Here is a 15,352-nt window from a genome sequence, read left to right as displayed (position 1 = left end):
GATATCTTTCTCTATTTTTCTATATCTTCTATCTTGTAGAAGTGTATTAATAACAGCAGTAACACAGTTTTAAGGTGTTGTTATTTTGTGTGAGCTAGGTTATCTCAGTTCCACACTCTCTGTCTTTTCTTCCTCTGGTGATTGGCTGCCTGTGTAGCTCCATTATGCACTTTGAACCGTGTGCGAGGAGGGAGTCAGTCAGGGGGACTGAGTCAGGGGGACACTCGTGGGAAGGAAGGCTTCCCGTCTGCTTTCTCTATGCCAAGTATAGAATCCTGCCTCGCGACCCCCGGTGGTGCGGGGGCGTGCAGAAAACTTGGTCAAAGGGTTCGGTCACGTCTCTCTCTCTCTCTGCCTCGAATACAACAATATATATGCGTACCTTTCTCCCACGCATTTGATTAGTTTCAGAGGACGCGTGTGTGTGTGACACATGTGTGTGTTCATGCGCGCGCTTGTGCGTATTTGCGCGCGCACCTCTGTATCCTGTGCGCCAGGCACTGTCCACATCTGGTCTTGGCGGGGACGGGAGTTGCGGGGGAGGGGCTGAGCATTTGTGTGTGTGAGTGTGTGTGTGCTCTGCGCCTGAACCCTGCGTTTTGTGGACGTCTGTAATTTGCACCAGATGACCAATTGGGGGATGGAGCATTCTGGGGAGGTGAGCGTTCCTCACACGGCATAACATCGCAGCGCACAAATGAACTTAGTATATGGACAACGCTGCATAACCATGGATCCAGACACTTCCTCACACTAAACTTTGTGCAGAGAAACTTCCTCTCCCCGTTTTTTGGAGCAACAAGTGGATAATGGATATATCAGACACGAAAGTGAGAGTGGAGAGTCGGGGTAACTGCACTTAAACACAAAGGGGAATGCTGCATCAGAAGGTTGTTCCAACTGCCGTTTGGGAATGGATACCGGTAATTTTGTGGCGGTCATCTGCTTTCTCCTTTTTTCCTGTAATGGGCTCCTTTCACCCTCACCCGCCAGCGGCTTCTGTCCCGAGCGCTGCGATTGCCAGCACGCGCAGCACCTCCTCTGCACAAACCGAGGGCTTCGCGCGGTACCCAAGGTGCCCTCCTCGCGGGTCCCAGAGGACATACTTGTCTTCAGCCTCGGGGGAAACTTCATTGGTAACATCTCTGCCTTCGACTTCACTCGGTATGGAAATCTTATACGGTTGAACTTACAGTATAATCAAATACAGACCATTCACCCTAAAGCGTTTGAAAAGCTCTCCAAATTGGAGGAGCTGTATTTGGGCAACAATCTGATATCAACAATACCCCCAGGAACTTTACAGTCACTGAAAAAACTGACAACTTTGTATGGCAATAACAATGACATGAAGAAGATCACTCCAGAGCTGTTTGGTAACTTAGAGAGCGTTGTGAGGCTGAGGTTGGATGGGAACGCCATAGAACTGTTACAGGACTCGGTGTTCAAGAGCTTGACCAATCTGCATTATCTCCATCTAGAATCGAACCAGCTGAGCCACATTCACAGAAATGCCTTTTCCAAGCTCATCAAACTGCGCTTTCTCAACCTGGCGCAGAACAAACAGACGGCCGTGCGTAATGTGTTTACGTTTTCCCAGCTCAGGTCACTGTCTACCTTGCTGCTCTCTGAAAATGAAATACAATACGTCGGAAACCACGTCTTTCAAAATCTGAAAAAGCTGTCTAAACTATCCCTCAGCAATAACAACATCTCCCGGTTGGAGAGCGAGGCTTTGAAGGGGCTGTCAAGCGTGAGAGAGTTTCTGATGGATGGGAACGAGCTGGAAGATATTCCCGCGGGACTTCTTGACCCGCTGGAGCAAATCGAGGAGCTGGACTTTAGTCGCAACCACATTTCCAACGTGAACCCGATGGCTTTTAAAAAACTAAAGCACCTGAGGGTTTTAAAACTCAAAGACAACCGGCTCACGAGCCTCTCCGGTCACATATTCACCCTCAACAGCCGCCTTTACGATTTGGATCTCCATGGCAACAACTGGACGTGTGACTGCCGCCTGAGCGAGCTAAAACAGTGGATGACGTCGGCGCACTCTCAAGGGAAGCTGCTGACCGTTTTTGTGAAGTGTCATCACCCAGCGACACTGAACGGGAAGTATCTGGATTATGTCAACAGCTCCCAGCTACAGACCCAAGGGAATTGGAGCCATTTGTGTGAGACCCAAATTGGGCCTGAGGAGAGCAGAGGTGGGGGGGTCCTGGAGAAGGAGGTGGAGGAGAGGATGATGAGAGAGGGGGAGGTGAGGAAGGATGTAGAAGAGCAGAGGGGAATTGGAAGTAGAGCAGGAGTGGAGATGAAGGCAATAGAGGAAGAGAACAGGGGTAGCGAGGAAGAGGAGAGAAAGGAGGGAGAACAGGAGGTAGGTATCCATCAGGAACAGGGAGGGCCAGAGGAGCGGGACAAATCCCTGTCGTTGGACAGGAAAAGGAGGAAGAAAATATCCGCCAGCCCCAGGTCGCGACCTTCTGCTGGGAAGCGTGAGAAAGGGAGGCGGGGTTCCGTTCTGGGCCGTGGCATTCCTCAAACACAAGCCCCTTCGCTCATCAACCCCATGGCCCCAACCACAACCGTGCCTCAGACACTTGACAGCCAAAATAGCCATGGAAACCGTCTCAGTGGACCAATCACAGAGCTCACCACCTCAGAGGAGCGGTTTGACCTTCTCAGAGGCGGTCAGGAGTATGGTCTACCTGTAATGACAGACCCCTGTATGTTCAACCGTCACTTCCTCACCAACGTGACCGTTGACCAGGTCGCCTCCAGCACGGCCACAGTCCACTGGACCACACGCCACCACCTCCGATTCACACCGGGAGCCGGACCGGGACTAGACGAGGTCCACTACCGCTTGCTGTACGACCGGTTCGGGACATCTGGCCGTTTCCCCCGCTATGTGTTTGCCCGTGGCGGGGCGCGGTCTGTGATGTTACGAGAACTCCGCCCAGAAGTCACCTACATGGTGTGTGTGGAGGGGGTGGTGGGAGGGGCCGTGTGTCAGGTGGCGCCCAGGGACCACTGCGCTGGATTGGTCACTCTCCCAGAGGAGTCTCGTCGCCAAGGGACACTGACCTCCGATCTCCACCTGGTCACCATTGCAACGCTGGCCGTCAACGCCATCCTCCTGCTGGTGATTGGTGGAGCCTGGCTAGGGCAGAGTTTGAGGCGGAAACTGAAAAGGAGGAAGTCGGCGGTGCATGTGCGTCACATGTACTCCACGCGGCGACCGTTCCGCGGCTCCATGGCAACGACAGCGGCTGTGTCGACTGACTTTACCAGTTTCCAGAGCAGCCGGCCTCCACGGCTCGGAACCCTGGAGGAAGGGGGAGACCTCATTGAGTTCCCCTGCGACCGTTTCCTTGACAACAGCCCCACCCGTAGAGACAACAGCAACATGCAGAGGTTTTGTGATTAGTAGAACCCTAGAGACCTACACTCTTAGAAAAAACAGTGCTACCTAGAACCTAAAAGGGTTGTCCTATGGGGACAGCCAAAGAACCCCTTTGGAACCCTTTTTCTAAGAGTGTAGAACATGAAAAAAATTGCGCTGTGTGACCCATATATACTATTCATGTTATTGTGAGCCATTAGATAATCCAACAGTAGAACCCTTATCTAGAACCTGAGAACACCAAGACACCATCACATCCTCAGGAGAATGTCTAAGGTGCTGCAGAGACAGAAACAGAACTGGACTGGAATTGAACCTGCACTGTAGGGCACTTCACCACAATAGCAGGACCACAGCCAGGGTGTTAGGACCAGGGACGACCCCCCCCCCCCCCCCCCCAGCACACCATCATATGCTGTAAACAAGTCCCTGCACCAAGATGCAATTGGATGCATCTTGGTGCAGAGAAATCTCTCTCATAATAAAGCCATAATAATATTTGTCATGTGACATAGGCTACTGTTGAGCAGAGACGTTTTTAGGATTTCCACAAATGGGGATCATCTGTTAGCAGGTCTCGATAATTTTTTTGCCTTTTACAAAACGCATTTCATGCAATTCTACGTCATTTACATGATAAAAGACATTAGCTGAATATTTTTTAATACCACACAAATTACCTAAATTAGTGGCTACTCTAACACTGACAAACTGAGGTCAATCTGGTCTTGAATTCAAACAAACAACAGTCCAGACCAATGAAGCAACACACACATTGTACAATATTAGGAGACAATATATATATATATATTATAGGCTACAGTAGGCTACTAAATAACATGTCCGGTGGCACACTGACTCACCTAGTTATGAAGATGCAGCCATAGGATACTACTCACGGTGATGGCCGATGCGTTCCTCTTGGCAACAGTTTATCTCAAGATGAGCTACTTTGAAAAACACTGCTGCTGTTGCTGGTAGTTGTTCTATTGGTTCAACAGATAGACTAGTCTTCTCTTTTCAGTGGTATGCATTTGCTTTCCAAACTTTACATTTTTCCTGCAATTGTCTTTTGAAATTTGCAAAAGTCAAACAGACAGCTACAACCAACCATAGAAATATAATCCATATAAATTTACATTCAAATCAGGACTGGCAGCCATTGCTAGTGTACCCATCAGTTGAATAGTCAAATTGCCAGGGTAAGAGGTTCCAAAACTCTGTGGATTATATGTCTATGGCCACAAACGCAACAAGCTGTATATTTGGCGCGCATGCTGGCCAAATCGCGGCCTTCCCGACTGTAGGCAACCAGTAACTGCCAAAATAAAGGAAATAATATGTCATGCTGTGGGGCGCATTTTCCTGGCATGGTTTAGGTCCACTTATAGACTCTATGCCAAGGAGCATTGAAGCTGTTCTGGCAGCTCGTGGTGGCCAAACACCCTTTTAAGACACTATGCTGGTGTTTCCTTTATTTTGGTTGTGATCAAATTTAATCCAGTTGTTTAAAAAAAACTATTGATCCTCTGTGGCTAAATTATGATCTCTGGTGTATTTTGAACATCGAGAGCAGGCTCCTGTGGTTGACTAAAATAATAATAAAAAAAGTAATGTTATTATGTAAATTTAAATGATTGCCTCTTGGGCGCTCTAATTTGCCAGTCACATGAATTTATTATGCAGTTACCAATCAAGGCAGGGCCCACCAGTTACCCACATGTGCCCCCCTACCTCTTCTCCTCCCCCCATCTGACGATTAGCAGAGCAGCATCAGGCTGTCTACTCTCATTGAGAGCGGGCTCCTGAATCGTCCTGTGTTTTACATTTTTGTATTTTTTATTTAACTGGTTGGCGGTTGCAGTAAAAAAAAAATATATTTGACGTATATAACATATACTGTATATATAATATATGCAGCATATAATTATTTGATTTAGTATTTCTTTTTTTGCTGCCTTTTAGGCCCCCCACAGCCCTGGGCCAAGGAGCTTCAAACCCGGTAAGCCCCTGCATTAATCTGGCCCTGGTATGCAGGCCTGGTTATGACCCTAACAGAGCCACAGTTAGGGTGGTGTTACGACCACAGCAGAACCATAGTTAGGGTGGTGTTACGACCACAGCAGAACCATAGTTAGGGTGGTGTTATGACCACAGCAGAACCACAGTTAGGGCTGTGTTACGACCACAGCAGAACCACAGTTAGGGCTGTGTTATGACCACAGCAGAGCCACAGTTAGGGTGGTGTTATGACCACAGTTAGGGTGGTGTTATGACCACAGCAGAACCACAGTTAGGGTGGTGTTACGACCACAGTTAGGGTGGTGTTATGACCACAGCAGAACCACAGTTAGGGTGGTGTTATGACCACAGCAGAACCACAGTTAGGGCTGTGTTATGACCACAGCAGAACCACAGTTAGGGCTGTGTTATGACCACAGCAGAGCCACAGTTAGGGTGGTGTTATGACCACAGTTAGGGTGGTGTTATGACCACAGCAGAACCACAGTTAGGGCTGTGTTATGACCACAGCAGAACCACAGTTAGGGCTGTGTTATGACCACAGCAGAGCCACAGTTAGGGTGGTGTTATGACCACAGTTAGGGTGGTGTTATGACCACAGCAGAACCACAGTTAGGGTGGTGTTACGACCACAGTTAGGGTGGTGTTATGACCACAGCAGAACCACAGTTAGGGTGGTGTTATGACCACAGCAGAACCACAGTTAGGGCTGTGTTATGACCACAGCAGAACCACAGTTAGGGCTGTGTTATGACCACAGCAGAGCCACAGTTAGGGTGGTGTTATGACCACAGTTAGGGTGGTGTTATGACCACAGCAGAACCACAGTTAGGGTGGTGTTACGACCACAGTTAGGGTGGTGTTATGACCACAGCAGAACCACAGTTAGGGTGGTGTTATGACCACAGCAGAACCACAGTTAGGGTGGTGTTATGACCACAGCAGAACCACAGTTAGGGTGGTGTTATGACCACAGCAGAACCACAGTTAGGGCTGTGTTATGACCACAGCAGAACCACAGTTAGGGCTGTGTTATGACCACAGCAGAGCCACAGTTAGGGTGGTGTTATGACCACAGTTAGGGTGGTGTTATGACCACAGCAGAACCACAGTTAGGGTGGTGTTACGACCACAGTTAGGGTGGTGTTATGACCACAGCAGAACCACAGTTAGGGTGGTGTTATGACCACAGCAGAACCACAGTTAGGGTGGTGTTATGACCACAGCAGAACCACAGTTAGGGTGGTGTTATGACCACAGCAGAACCACAGTTAGGGTGGTGTTATGACCACAGCAGAACCACAGTTAGGGTGGTGTTATGACCACAGCAGAACCACAGTTAGGGCTGTGTTATGACCACAGCAGAACCACAGTTAGGGTGGTGTTATGACCACAGCAGAACCACAGTTAGGGTGGTGTTATGACCAGGGTTGTCTTTGTGGGCGACCAAACAGCTGAGCTCATCAGGGCTGATTCAGACACTACAGGAAGTCAATCCCACTGACTTCCTCGACTTCCTCTAAGCCTCATGCATTTCCTCTCCCATTTCTTTGCACCTGTGTGTGTGTGTGTGTGTGTGTGTGTGTGTGTGTGTGTGTGTGTGTGTGTGTGTGTGTGTGTGTGTGTGTGTGTGTGTGTGTGTGTGTGTGTGTGTGTGTGTGTGTGTGTGTGTGTGTGAGAGAGAGAGAGAAATATATTATTATCTGATTTCATCTGGTGCTAATATTAGAGTAATAGACATTCATTTTTGTACAATTGTGTATAAAATATAATTTCTAATGTGCCTGAAAATAAAAATAGCTGCTGGTTGGCAGAAAAATACTTAGAATGATCAGTTTTATATGTTGTTTTTATACTTTTGTACTCAAATATGTATTGTGCTACAGGCAAGTAAGTAACAACATCCCTGACAATGTGACAGTTAGACCTATGGTCCATTTGTCTGTATGAAAATAAGATGGATACCTTTGTAAATAATGGTTGAAGTCCCTTGTGTGTTTGGTTCCAATATAAATAAATAAACAGGTATTACAGTTGTGGTATTTTTACAAAAAAGTCAGGAAGTTCATCAATCTTATTTAAAAAAAAAATTATAACATTTTAATTTTATTTATATTTTACCATTATTTTACCAGGTAAGTTGACTGAGAACACGTTCTCATTTACAGCAACAACCTGGGGAATAGTTACAAGGGAAAGGAGGGGGATGAATGAGCCAATTGTGAGCTGGGGATGATTAGGTGCATGATGGTAAGATGCCATGGGATCTTTAGTGACCACAGAGAATCAGGACACCCGTTTAACGTCACATCCGAAAGACGGCACCCTACACAGGGCAGTGTATTGGGAGATTTTTTGGGGACCTGAGGAAACACCACTTATTGCTGTATATTCATTCATAGAGAACAAATGTGTACACATTTCATCATGTGTGTGTGTGAGAGAGAGAGAGAGAGAGAGAGAGAGCGAGAGAGAGAGAGAGAGAGAGAGAGACAGAGAGAGAGAGAGAGAGAGAGAGAGAGAGAGAGAGACAGAGAGACAGAGAGAGAGGGAGAGAGAGAGAGAGTGTGTGTTTCAAGACAAAAACAGTCTGGCAATAGTTGGGTCTTTGTTTGTGTAGACTCTCAGGTCAGATCAGTTTCACACCCCAAGTCTTTCAATAGTGTGTTACCATAACAACAGACATAGACAGACACACAGACCAGAAAACACTGTCTGATATATGAAACAGAAACTCTATATAATTCCTATTTGGTTAAGGCTGATAGGTTTCTTTTTGTTAAACTATAGTGGATTGGGCGTGCCCCCTACTGACTCTAACTTCCATTGTCTTTCACTCAACCTGCTAAAACTAAGCTATGGATGGGGTAAAATAACCCAGATCTGTGATTGCTGACCTTTGACACTATCAAATTGAGTATTGTTTAATCGGGCGGCTCCAACTGTCTTCAGTTCCAGAACAGATCACTAGGAGGCAGGCTAGACTGTTCGTCTGATAGGCCCATTGGATCAAATACAAATTTCTCCACAGATCTACTGATGGAGGAGGCAACCAGTAAAATCACAATAAGATACCAAAGAATAAGTGCTTTTATTTTCAGTTTGTAGCAATTGTCAATATCTGTAAAAAAACAAAAAACACAATACAGAAAGATACATAGATAGTGGTTATATGGCAATGCACTGCGTGAGCCTAGTTCACATGATAAATACCCTGTAGGAAACTAGTAAGTGCTTTTCAGGAGTTACACAAAGGGTCAGGGGTTATCCTGGCCAGGTGACATGGTCTAGGAAAATTCTGGGTACCAAACAATCAGGTACCAAACATTATACTCTGCATAACATCGTTACAAGGAGGCTCTGCATTACATCGTTACAAGGAGGCTCTGCATTACATCATTACAAGGAGGCTCTGCATTACATCATTACAAGGAGGCTCTGCATTACATCGTTACAAGGAGGCTCTGCATTACATCGTTACAAGGAGGCTCTGCATTACATCATTACAAGGAGGCTCTGCATTACATCGTTACAAGGAGGCTCTGCATTACATCATTACAAGGAGGCTCTGCATTACATCGTTACAAGGAGGCTCTGCATTACATCGTTACAAGGAGGCTCTGCATTACATCATTACAAGGAGGCTCTGCATTACATCGTTACAAGGAGGCTCTGCATTACATCGTTACAAGGAGGCTCTGCATTACATCGTTACAAGGAGGCTCTGCATTACATTGTTACAAGGAGGCTCTGCATTACATTGTTACAAGGAGGCTCTGCATTACATCGTTACAAGGAGGCTCTGCATTACATCATTACAAGGAGGCTCTGCATTACATCGTTACAAGGAGGCTCTGCATTACATCGTTACAAGGAGGCTCTGCATTACATCGTTACAAGGAGGCTCTGCATTACATTGTTACAAGGAGGCTCTGCATTACATCGTTACAAGGAGGCTCTGCATTACATTGTTACAAGGAGGCTCTGCATTACATCGTTACAAGGAGGCTCTGCATTACATCATTACAAGGAGGCTCTGCATTACATTGTTACAAGGAGGCTCTGCATTACATCATTACAAGGAGGCTCTGCATTACATTGTTACAAAACAGGGACATTCTATTCACAGATCTTGATATAGATTTGCATAAAATTTACATTTGTATTAGTTTTCATTCACGTTCTGCATTTCAGAGTGACCTGGGTTGCATATGCAACCACACACACATACTGTAGCATACCCACGACTCTGGGCCCTAGTTACAGGCTTTATGTCCGAGAGTCTTTCATGGTCTGGTCCTGGTGGTGGCGTAAGTTACAAGACCTAACCAAGACCTAACCAAGACCTAACCAAAACCTAACCAAGACCTAACCAAAACCTAACCAAGACCTAACCAAGACCTAACCAAAACCTAACCAAGACCTAACAAAGACCTAACCAAGACCTAACCAAAACCTAACCAAGACCTAACCAAGACCTAACCAAGACCTAACCAAAACCTAACTATGTCACATTCTGAGAAAAAGGTGACGCGATGAAGTCCCGTGTGGCTCAGTTGGTACAGCATGGTGCTTGCAATGCCAGGGTTGTGGGGTTGACTCCCATGTGGGACCATAAACAAAACTGTATGCAGTCACCACTTGAACCTAAAGGACATAATTACAGGTATGCTTGCACACACAGCCCATGTTGGAACAGTCCTAGAATAGATAGAGCAGTACTTGGATTTCTGATTTCACACTAACAGAGACACGTAGATTGACTGAGATTCCCAAAGACACAATATGATCCAATTTACAGGTGACTATCATCACAGTGTTGGAGAGACATAGACTAGGGTTGCAACATTTCTGTAACTTCACCAAAATTCACAGGTTTTACAGAAATCAGGAGCCAACCGGGATTTCGGGAGTTTCGGGAGAGTCACTGTAAATGTGCAACCAGACCAGTCAGTCCAGTTCTGTCATACCTGTGTCCATTGAGGCTAGCAGACCAGGAGAGGGAGCCATTTTAGACTACTGAGATGCACCCACCAATGATTATGGGAAGGGTGAGCTGATTCTAGAGCTGATTCAACCCCTTGGAACCAGGGATTAAACCCTGTTTGTGTGCATGGGCAACCCTGGATCCAGGGATTAAACCCTGTTTGTGTGCATGGGCAACCCTGGATCCAACTCTTGTGAACTAATGAAATTCAGCCATCCATGCTTTCATTTTTAATCTGAGGAGGCTGAGGAGGTGGAGATGCTGTTGGATTGGATGGCCTGCCGCTGCAACCCGGGACACAGGGGGGACGGACTTCCTGTCGAACTCCCTGGACCTGGGGCACAGAGACAGCTGTCAATCAAATTGACCTGGCTAATGTTTGACGGCTCCCCCTCTCTGTGTACAATCTGTGTCCAGAGGAAAGCCTACAATAAAAACATATGTCCATTTTCTTTGTTACTAGAAATGAAAGTAGTCCTACATTATATCATGAATGAAAACTCATGTACAATTCAAATAAGGAAAATAGCTCATTTATTTTGACATTTGCATTACAGTAGAATATACAGCAAATAAAGCAAAAACAGAAAATATACCAATGAAGCATATCTGTCTGTATGACTGCAGAACATGTACTAACTGGTTACATGGATAATCATTCTTACAAGGATACACATCATGGTTGTTTAAATCCAGTCATCAAGGTGCAACTCGGGTTTAGTCTGACTTTTTAACCTTATGTACCAGCCATGGTGAGAATGTAGCCTTGTGTGTCTGAGACACCTGGATGTTGGACCCTCACAGGGGATCTCCACCGGGGCGTTGGGAAAACATGAGGCTTTTAGCTGCTACCCTGTGAAAGGCACTTCATCAAGTGTTCTCGGGCGTGAGTCGTGCCGTGAATTCATTCAAATAGTACCAGAGCAGCACGGGCCTCTCACAGAGCCGTGGCATGCTGCTTACACCCAGGTTTCATTGAGATGAATAGGAGTGTTTGACGCTCTGAAAATGTGATGTGTTCAGTGTAGCAGGCCCATTACATTCACATGGGACAACATGGACAGCTGGAGATGGTACCGTATGTATCCTTGTGGTTCTGGGATAGGAGTCTGTGTTTTGTAGAGGGTAGGGGTGTACCTCTGGGTGTTTTGGGGATGGGGTGTTACTCACTGAGGTACCCCTGTGATTCTCTCTGGCGGGCGGTAACCAGACAGTCTTTATGAGTCAACAGGATCTGCTTCAGCTGGCCAACCTCTGACCTCAGAGTGGTCACCTCATTCTGGAATGGACAGAGGGACAGAGCCGTTAGTGATACTGGGACAATCAAATCAAATTGTATTTGTCACATGCACCAAATACAACTGGTGTAGACCTTACTGTGAAATGCTTACATACATACATACAAGCCCTTAATCAACAATGCAGTTCAAGAAATAGAGTTAAGAAAATATTTACTAAATAAACTAAAGTAAAAAATTAAATAAAAAGTAACACAATAAAATAACAATAATGAGGCTATATACATTGGGGTGCCAGTACCGAGTCAATGTGCAGGGTACAGGTTAGTTGAGGTAAATTGTACATGTAAGTGGGAGGGGGGGTCCGGGTGGTCATTTGATTAATTGTTCAGCAGTCTTATGGCTTGGGTGTAGAAGCTGTTAAGGAGCCTTTTGGACCTAGACTTGTCGTTCCGGTACTGCTTGCCGTGCGGTAGCAGAGAGAACAGTCTATAACTTGGGTGACTTGAGTCTTTGACAAATTTTTGGGCCTTCCTCTGACACCGCCTATTATATAGGTCCTGGATGGCAGGAAGCTTGGCCCCAGTGATGTACTGGGCCCTACGCACTACCCTCTGTAACACCTTACGGTCGGATGCCGAGTAGTTGCCATACCAGGTGGTGATGCAACCGGTCAGGGTGCTCTCGATGGTGCAGCTGTAGAACTTTTTGAGGATCTGGGGACCTATGCCAAATCTTTTCAGTCTCCTGAGGGGAGTGCGTGTGTGCGTGTGTGCGTGTGTGTGTGTGTGTGTGTATGTGTGTGTGTGTATGTGCGTGTGCATGTGTGTGCGTGTGTATGTGTGTGCGTGAGTATGTGTGTCTATGTGTGTGTGCGTGTATGTGTGTGTGCGTGAATGTGTATGTGTGTGTGTGTATGTGAATGTGTATGTGTGTATGTGTGTGTGTGTGTGTGTGAATGTGTATGTGTGTATGTGTGTGTGTGTGAATGTGTGTGTACGTGTATGTGTGTGTGTGTATGTGTGTATGTGTATGTGTGTATGTGTGTGCGTGTGTGTGTGTGTGTGTGTGTGTATGTGTATGTGTGTGTGTGTGTGTGTGTGTGTGTGTGTGTGTGTGTGTGTGTGTGTGTGTGTGTATGTGTATGTGTATATGTGTGTGTGTGTGTGTGTGTGTATGTGTGTGTGTGTGTGTGTGTGTATAAACCTACCTGCAGCTGCATGTTGTTGTGCGTCAGCTCCTCTGCCTTCTTCTCCAGAGCAGACACCCAGACCTTCCTCTTCTGTCTGCATCGCGTGGCCGCAGCTCGGTTGCGTTCCAGGAACTTCTGCCTGCGCTCGTCTGGGTCCTGGTCCACAGACCTCCTGCGACGTCCTCCAGCCGCCTGGCCTGCATGCAGGGAATGTGTCTGCTGGGATGACTGTACAACACACCATCCTCATGATACAGTATTGACTAAGAACCTGGAACACTTGATTTAATCCTCTGTGATAAGGTATAGACATTAGTGTCATAATAATTACGTAACAGTGGCGATATACTGTGATGATGGTAACCACTTGTTAACCCTCATGTTGAACTAACAAAACTTGATACAGAGTGATAGGCGGGATCACCGACAACGATGAGGGAGGAGGTCAGAGACCTGGCACCACACCGCGACAAAGGTGATGATTGTGGACTACAGGAAAAGGAGGGCCGAACAGGCCCCCATTAACATCAACGGGGCTGTATGGAGCGGGTCGAGAGTTTCAAGTTCCTTGGTGTTTACATTGACCCCCCCCTCGCTATTGTACACTGCTGCTACTCACTGTTTATTATCTATGCATAGTCACTTCACCCCCACCTACATGTACAAATTACCTCAACTAACCTGTACCCCCGCACACTCTCTCGGTACCGGTGCCCCCTGTATATAGCCTCATTATCATTATAGTTACTGTGTTACTTTTTATTATTACTTTTTATTTTAGTCTACTTGGTAAATATTTTCTTAACTCTTCTTGTTCAGGGCTTGTAAGTAAACATTTCACGGTAATGTCTTCGGCGCATGTGACAAATAAAGTTTGATTTGATTTGATTTTTGATTTGTCATGACAACACCTAAGTAGTACTGTACCTGAACAGCTATGGAGTGGAGGGGCAGGTGAGGGGAGGTTTGGTGGGTGTGGCTGGCCTGCAGGTGCGAGGGAGGTGATTGGTGGACATGATGCAGCACATTCCCTGATTGGTGCCCCTGGCTGTGGGCGCTTCCCAGGTGATGTGGAGAGGCGTGGCAGTGCTGCTGGTAGGAGATGGGCGGAGCCTGTTGCAGGTGCTGATGAGGCTGCTGCTGCTGCAGGTGAGTGTGTCGTTGCCGCGGTGACATCATCTCCATCATGTGACCTATGGTGGGATCCATGTTGCTGTTGGCGACAGCTCCGGGGTGTTGGTGTTGGTGATGGTGTTGGTGGGGGTGACCCATAGTTTTAGCCCTCTGAGGAATAGAAAGGTCGTCAAAACTTAATACCATCAAATTACAATTAATGTTAAATTACAATTAATGTCAAATTACAATTAATGTCAAATTATAATTAAACTGATGTCGAAAAGGCCCTTTTTTACAAACCCCGATGTGATTTTATTTTTGTCCAAAATCTGGACTTGGTGTTTAAAGACCTTAAAGCATTTCCATCAAACATATCACCACTGAACTGAGAAAAGGAATACAGCTGACTGAACTGAGAAAAGGAATACAACTGACTGAACTGAGAAAAGGAATACAACTGAACTGAGAAAAGGAATACAACTGACTGAACTGAGAAAAGGAATACAACTGACTGAACTGAGAAAAGGAATACATCTGAACTGAGAAAAGGAATACAACTGACTGAACTGAGAAAAGGAATACAACTGAACTGAACTGAGAAAAGGAATACAACTGAACTGAACTGAGAAAAGGAATTCAACTGACTGAACTGAGAAAAGGAATACAACTGACTGAACTGAGAAAATGAATACAACTGACTGAACTGAGAAAAGGAATACAACTGAACTGAGAAAAGGAATACAACTGAATGAACTGAGAAAAGGAATACAACTGAACTGAACTGAGAAAAGGAATTCAACTGACTGAACTGAGAAAAGGAATACAACTGAACTGAGAAAAGGAATACAACTGACTGAACTGAGAAAAGGAATACAACTGACTGAACTGAGAAAAGGAATACAACTGAACTGAGAAAAGGAATACAACTGACTGAACTGAGAAAAGGAATACAACTGAACTGAACTGAGAAAAGGAATACAACTGAACTGAACTGAGAAAAGGAATTCAACTGACTGAACTGAGAAAAGGAATACAACTGAACTGAGAGAAGGAATACAACTGACTGAACTGAGAAAAGGAATACAACTGAACTGAGAAAAGGAATACAACTGACTGAACTGAGAAAAGGAATACAACTGACTGAACTGAGAAAAGGAATACATCTGAACTGAGAAAAGGAATACAACTGACTGAACTGAGAAAAGGAATACAACTGAACTGAACTGAGAAAAGGAATACAACTGAACTGAACTGAGAAAAGGAATTCAACTGACTGAACTGAGAAAAGGAATACAACTGACTGAACTGAGAAAATGAATACAACTGACTGAACTGAGAAAAGGAATACAACTGAACTGAGAAAAGGAATACAACTGAATGAACTGAGA

At 45.7% G+C, this 15,352-nt stretch overlaps 2 protein-coding genes across 2 annotated transcripts in view; one reads left to right on the top strand and one right to left on the bottom strand.

Moving 5' to 3' along the window:
• The first annotated feature begins 285 nt into the window (after positions 1-285).
• Positions 286-7,464, top strand: LOC139559224 (TLR4 interactor with leucine rich repeats-like). The gene has a single exon (XM_071375017.1). It carries the CDS (start codon positions 914-916, stop codon positions 3,431-3,433), a length of 2,520 nt encoding a protein of 839 aa, XP_071231118.1. The 5' UTR covers positions 286-913; the 3' UTR covers positions 3,434-7,464.
• Positions 7,465-10,550: 3,086 nt separating this feature from the next.
• The window catches only part of LOC139559223 (cyclic AMP-responsive element-binding protein 5-like), a 34,058-nt gene continuing 29,256 nt past the window's right edge, over positions 10,551-15,352 (bottom strand). The window contains exons 8-11 of the mRNA XM_071375016.1: positions 13,776-14,132; positions 12,867-13,076; positions 11,589-11,697; positions 10,551-10,752 (exon numbers count right to left, since the gene is read on the bottom strand). Coding sequence (XP_071231117.1) covers positions 10,649-10,752; positions 11,589-11,697; positions 12,867-13,076; positions 13,776-14,132 — 780 coding nt within the window. The 3' untranslated portion in view covers positions 10,551-10,648. The remainder of the gene's footprint in view (positions 10,753-11,588; positions 11,698-12,866; positions 13,077-13,775; positions 14,133-15,352) is intronic.

The sequence above is a fragment of the Salvelinus alpinus genome, chromosome 29, assembly GCF_045679555.1.
Source record: "Salvelinus alpinus chromosome 29, SLU_Salpinus.1, whole genome shotgun sequence".
NCBI classification, from domain to species: Eukaryota; Metazoa; Chordata; class Actinopteri; order Salmoniformes; family Salmonidae; genus Salvelinus; species Salvelinus alpinus.
This window is presented reverse-complemented; position numbering and strand designations above follow the sequence as displayed.